General features: G+C 45.6%; 1 protein-coding gene across 1 annotated transcript in view; it reads left to right on the forward strand.

Annotated features, from left to right (window-relative positions):
* The first annotated feature begins 1,036 nt into the window (after positions 1-1,036).
* NUP37 (nucleoporin 37) overlaps positions 1,037-6,000 on the forward strand; it is a 47,359-nt gene continuing 42,395 nt past the window's right edge. Inside the window, exon 1 of the mRNA XM_026657468.1 lies at positions 1,037-1,175. Within this exon, the coding sequence (XP_026513253.1) occupies positions 1,037-1,175 (139 nt within the window). The remainder of the gene's footprint in view (positions 1,176-6,000) is intronic.

Consider the following 6,000-nt stretch of genomic DNA (forward strand, 5'->3'; position numbering starts at 1 on the left):
GCTGGGGCTTCCCCCACCCTGCCAGGGGCTCCTGCCGGGGAGCAGGGGCTTCTGCTGCCCCACAGCAGATGTCTGCTGGGGGGCAGGGTGCCAATTTTTCCAGAGCCCCCCAGGCATGGGCCCCATTGGCCCACTGGATAATCCGCCACGGCTTATGAGAGTAGTCTGATCGACTTCAACAGGAGTATTCACATGCAGAAAGTTCAGCATGTGCTTAAGTGCTTGTAGTATAAGTTTGCAGCAAGGAGGCCATGTGCATTCCAGAAGTAGGAATCTGCACTGACAATTCTTGGAGGAAACTCCTACCTTTAAAATATGCATTAACAGAATACTTGAAACAAAGTACCCTGTGTGAGAAGGAGCATGGATATCCAAAAAGGTAAACTATTTTTATTTTTCTATAATGTAGTTGATACTCCAAGTCTTCATTGTGAAGCTGCTAGGGCTACTACACCCACATACCCAAACAAACCAACAAAAGCAATAAAATGAAAATTTCAGCCACCTGTGACAGGGTATACAAACTCTACATGGGCAACCAGTGGTTAAGAACTGCTCTAGGCTCAGCCAGCCACACCCACCACGCCTGTAGGAAATGCTTCAACTGAAGGAGGAGTTAAAAGGCAGGGGAGCAGCTCATTTGATGGCAGACCAAGGAGGAGAGCAGACCCGCAACTCCAGCAGTGAGCCGAGGGAAAGGCAGAATCTCTCTCCATGAGAACTGCCCAAAAGGTCTCTCCATGAGGGAAGGGAGGACCTGCTACAGTCCAAGAGGGAAGCATTCCCCTCTCCTTCCCGTATGGGCTCCAAGTTTTGTTAATTCGCCTTTACTTTGTTTGGGCTACTCCAGCAGGGGAAAGACCTAGGACTGATCTGGCCCAGGAGAGTGGGCCACACTGCAGGAGGAGGCAGTTGCTGCCCGAGAGAGGAAAAGTTAAAAAAATAGCGATGTTTAGTCTTGAGAGAAGACTGTGGGGCCTGATAAGTCTTCAAATAAGTTAAGGGCTATAATAATGACGGTGATCAATTGTTCGCTATGTACTTTTTGAGAACACCGAAGAACAAGCGAGGTGCTGTGGTTCTCGGCTTACAAGAGGCCATTCCAGCTATGCTGAGGCTGGCCCCCGAAAAGACTATTTATGTGGACTGGGATAGCCCAGGAATCCTTCATGGAGGTACTCTTCAATCCTTTGCAGAAGGTTTCTGGGCAGGGCAGTCTTATTTCTTTCACCATAGTAGGACACTTTCCCGCGCAACTCCTGAATTAATTCTGCTGGCATCATTGCAGGACACAGCATAGCAGCATAAGGCCCGGGTCTATACCCAGACGCTTGCAGCATCTCCTTCCTTTCCACCTCTGTTACCCTCAGGAGACTGATATCACATAGGGTCGCCTAGGAGAAATGGGGGAAGTTCTCATTAAAGGTGCTCTTACATGGGGAAAAAAGGGCATGTAGACCCACCCTGGCCCCCACATTCCAGATCACCAAACCATGCGGCCACTAATGTGCCTTTACTGTGCTCAGCACGGGTTGGCAAGTAGTTTAAAGTGGCTGATAGAGGACTGAGGTCCCATATGAGAGATTCCACAATTTGGGAGTGAAAACGTTCCCCTCTGCCCCATTCGTAAACAGCTTCCCGTGGTGCTATGGGGGGGGGGGCATTGTTCGACTAGCTACCTGTGCTCCCGACATAAACCTGCCATAAACTTAATTAAAAGTGCGATCACCAATGACCCGGAGGTGGCACACTCACCGTGGCTGGAGCAGCAAAACAGCACAGTGAACAGTTACGGATTCCGATTATGTTATGGCTTGCACCTAGTATAATATGGGTGTTTTTTTGTTTTGTTTTTTTAAAACAGCCTTGCTATGGAAACAATTTTATTCATGTACAATGGCTCCTTTATTTTTTCCCCGACAGCTGGAAATGTGTCCTTTGGCATGTCATCAACACCTGAAAGCAGTGTGATTAGAAGGAGAAAGAACGCGGGAGGACATATTCACAGAGATAATGAACGCCTCCAGGAAGGCTGACAGAGCTAAGAGCGTGGAGGATTTCACTGTCCAAGAAGTTAGACATGGACATGGAGAGCAGGAAAGCTTCCAATGAGTGAGTGTGTGCAGCACAGGATGAGATGCTTTGGATTATGAGGGACCAAGCAGACATGTTGAGGCATCTGGTTGAACTGCAGGAACAGAAGCAGGAGGGTAGAGTCCCTCTGCAGACCCTGGTGGACAGACAGACAGCATCGCCTGGTGCAGAATCACCCTCCCCCAGGCATTCCATGAGGCGTGGGCAAAAAGTCCATTATCCCTTTCACTTGCCTCGGGGAGGGGGGAAGGTACAAGGAACAGAAGGCACCCATTCACAGACCTCTGATGGTCTGGAATGTGGTGTTATGTTACACAGCTGAAAATGTTTCTCCTGGTCCAACTGTACAACCCCTTTTCCCCAAGGTTAGCTTTTCTTTCTGTTCTCCCTCTTTATTTATGTTTGTTAAATAAAGTAAATGGATTCAAGTAATAAATGTTCTTTATTGAGAAGAATAAATAGTGGGCTTGGGCAGGGGGTTGGCTTTACAGGGACAGTAATACAAGGCAGGTGAAGATTTGGGAAAGCACAATGCACACAAGCAGCTCACATTCCTGTGACTCATTATTGAAACAGCTTTTCAAAGCCTTGCAGATATGCAGCGTCCCTTGCTGTGCACTTATTGCCCTGGTGTCTGGCTACTCAAAAATGGCTGCCATGCAATCTGTCTCAACTGCCCACCCCTGTGGAAAATTTTCCCGCCCCTCCCCCCCGATATTATGGAGCACACAGCAAGCAGCTATAACCATGGGGATGTTCTCCTCGCTAAGGTCCAACCTTGTTAGTAGACTTCTCCAGCACCCTTTCAAATGACCAAAGGCACATGCAACCACCATTCTGCACTTGCTGAGCCTATAGTTGAACCGTTCCTTACTGCTGTCCAGAGGGCCGGTGTATGGCTTCATGAGCCATGGGAGCAAGGGGTAGGCTGGATCCCCCAGGATAACTATAGGCATCTCAACATAGTCAATGTTAATTTTGTGGTCTGGAAAGATTGCAGCTTTTTGAACAGACCCAAGTTACTAAAGATGCGCGTGTTGTGCATCTTTCCTGACCATCCTATGTTGATGTTGGTGAAATGCCCCCTGTGATCCACCAGCGCTTGCAACACCATTAAAAAAGTATCCCTTTTGGTTCATGTACTCTCTGGCAAGGTGGGCTGATGCCAAGATGGGGATATCGCCCCAACCACAATTAGGGAACCCCCTCACGGCAAAACCATCCACTATGTCCTGCACGTTTCCCAGACTCACTACCCTTCATAGCAGAAGTCGATTTATGGCCCTGCACACTTGGTGCACAGCAGCTCCCACAGTTGATTTACCAATTCCAAATTGATTCCCCACTGACTTGTATCTGTCTGGGGTTGCAAGCTTCCAAATAGCGATTGCCACTCACTTCTCCACTGTCAGAGCGGCTCTCATTTTTGTGTTGCTGAACTGCAGGGCAGGGGAAAGCTCTGCACAAAGTTCCTGGAAGGTGGCCTTCCACATTTGAAAGTTCTGCGGTCACTGCTCATCATCCCATATCTGCAAAACGATGCTGTCCCACCAGTCAGTGCTTGTTTCACAGGACCAAAAACAGCACTCAGAGTGCAGCTACTCTGACTGCCAGCAGCAACTGTGAATTATTTTTTTCAATGGCTTCCAGCAGGGCTGCTTGCAGGACATCACTATGTTCCATGCAGCGGGTCCTACTTCGCCTCTGGAAATACTGCAGGAGAAGGCACGAGGTGTTTGAGATGCTCACAGCAAGACTGCACAACTGAGTAGGCTCCATGCTTCTGGGGTTATGGTGTACGCACAGCACTTTTAAGGCGCAAAAGCCAGTGGGTTGTTTGCTGTTGATATGAGGGAGGGAGCACAATGCATCATGGGATGCCAACGCAATGTTCCCATTCTCCCCTGCGACAATGTTTTGGTCCCATGAGGCATTGCACAAACTTCCCAAAATACACTGCAGCAAGTTGCCCTTTGGGAAAGCTACCCACGATGCACTGCTTTGTGCATCGATGGAGTGCGTCTAGCAGCGCCTGCATCGAGACAATGAGCATGGTGTGGCCACGCACAATCAACTTCATTAATTCAGGGGGCTCGAGGTCAAATTAGATAAAGTCGACTTAGTTTTGTAGTGTAGACAAGCCCACAGTATAGTTCCTACTGGACCACCCTCTTTGAACAACGTCTTACTCATATTACATAGGCTACTAAACCTTTAAATGGCAGTCATATATTAACATTTTCAATTGCTACGAACCAGCATTGGCTTTAAACCTCTGACCTACTAATAATAGATGTTATTTTCATTTTCTTTGCTTTTAACATACTGTACTGATTAGGACATGTCAGTACTACTGACATGAATGCTATTCTGCATATTATAAATTAAAATAAGGCATCTTATATGAAAGAGTATACATACATTTTCTAAAATATTACTATTTCAAATTTTCCATGTAAACCTCTTCATAAGGCTAGTCACTGTGAAACCTTTACCCAATTAAAACAGCAGTAGACAAAGTGTTTTCTCACTTTGTTTTGAAACAAATTCCTTCAAATGTAACTAGTTAAAATAAGACTTCAGTATGATAACTAGCCAAAACCTTCTCACTAGATCAAGAACTTGCAGAGATTAACAGTGTTTATATTTGTGTTGTAAAAACATTTTAAATACAAATAAAAATGCACTTCAGATATCCATTTCCATGATCAGGTGCCCACCATGACAGTATATTCTATTATTCATACAACCGATTGTGAGAGTCTGTGGTTAAAAAAAAAAAAAGAAAGAAAGAAAAAAGAAAAAAAAAAATCAGATAAATGTTTTCTAGGAGCACAAGCCAGCTGGCTAATATCTGAAGGAAGTTCAAAAAGTTCAGTGCCTTCATTCTGTGATAGACATCAGGAAGATTGTATTTCACAAGCATAAAACAAGGAAAGCAAGGTTTACACATTTTAAAAGCACTTCAGTTGCACTTTTTACTAGTATGTTATATCACATACGCTCTTTGGACTTTTATTAGAGTCTTTGCTCATTCTAGGATTAAATCTTAATTATTCAGATTTTAGAGGGTTTTTTATAAAGAGACTTCACAGGTACTGCAGGTTCTTTCTAGGGCTATCTAGTTAGCAAGGCAATGGCTATTATTGTAAAAGTTGTTTAAGGATGGAAAGAGATGCATGTTACAGCCCTCTCCCTGGCTGAGTCCTCCTAGTAGATGGTCACCATTCTGCTGTATTGGACCCAACCTTTGGATCCCCCAGAGTTTCAAGATAACTGTCTGAGCAGCAGCTGCCAAGTTGTGTTTAACTTGGGTCTCTCAGGCATACCACTGAGATGCTGATTCACTGCCTGGCACCCCTCCTTGGCACAAAGACTGCAAAATCCCAACTTCTATCTACCCTCAGACCCATCCTGAACTTCCCAAGCCAACCCAGTAGTTTATGCATTCTCTCAGTCTAGCCCCACAGGCACTCTGGATTATAGTTTAACTTTTTGGGGACCACATGACATTAAAGCAAGGAACACACGTTCCTTTGAGGCTTTGCAAACACACACACACACACACACACACTTGCACTTTACCCAGAAAGCACAAGAGTTAGAGCTATGCGAAACAAAGCTTCTGAATACTGTCCCCCTTAGACTTTTCACCCCTATTGTGAGTCTCTGGGTTTGGTTCAAGTCCTTAAGGGCAGGGGGCAGGTCCCTCCTGCCACCATTCTTTCTGCTGAGAATTCTGGTTCTGGCAATGACATAGCTCCCCTTGCTTAAAGGGCATATCATTTTTAGAAACAGCAACAATTTTTCTTTGGTCCTGTCCTTCTGCTGGGATTTTTCTTCCTGCAACCTTGTATGGGATTGCTGGCAAAGAGTTGTTAGAAGTCAAGAGATCTGCCTCTAACT

Source organism: Terrapene carolina, unplaced genomic scaffold (assembly GCF_002925995.2).
Source record: "Terrapene carolina triunguis isolate 2854851 unplaced genomic scaffold, T_m_triunguis-2.0 Scaffold247, whole genome shotgun sequence".
Taxonomy (NCBI): domain Eukaryota; kingdom Metazoa; phylum Chordata; order Testudines; family Emydidae; genus Terrapene; species Terrapene triunguis.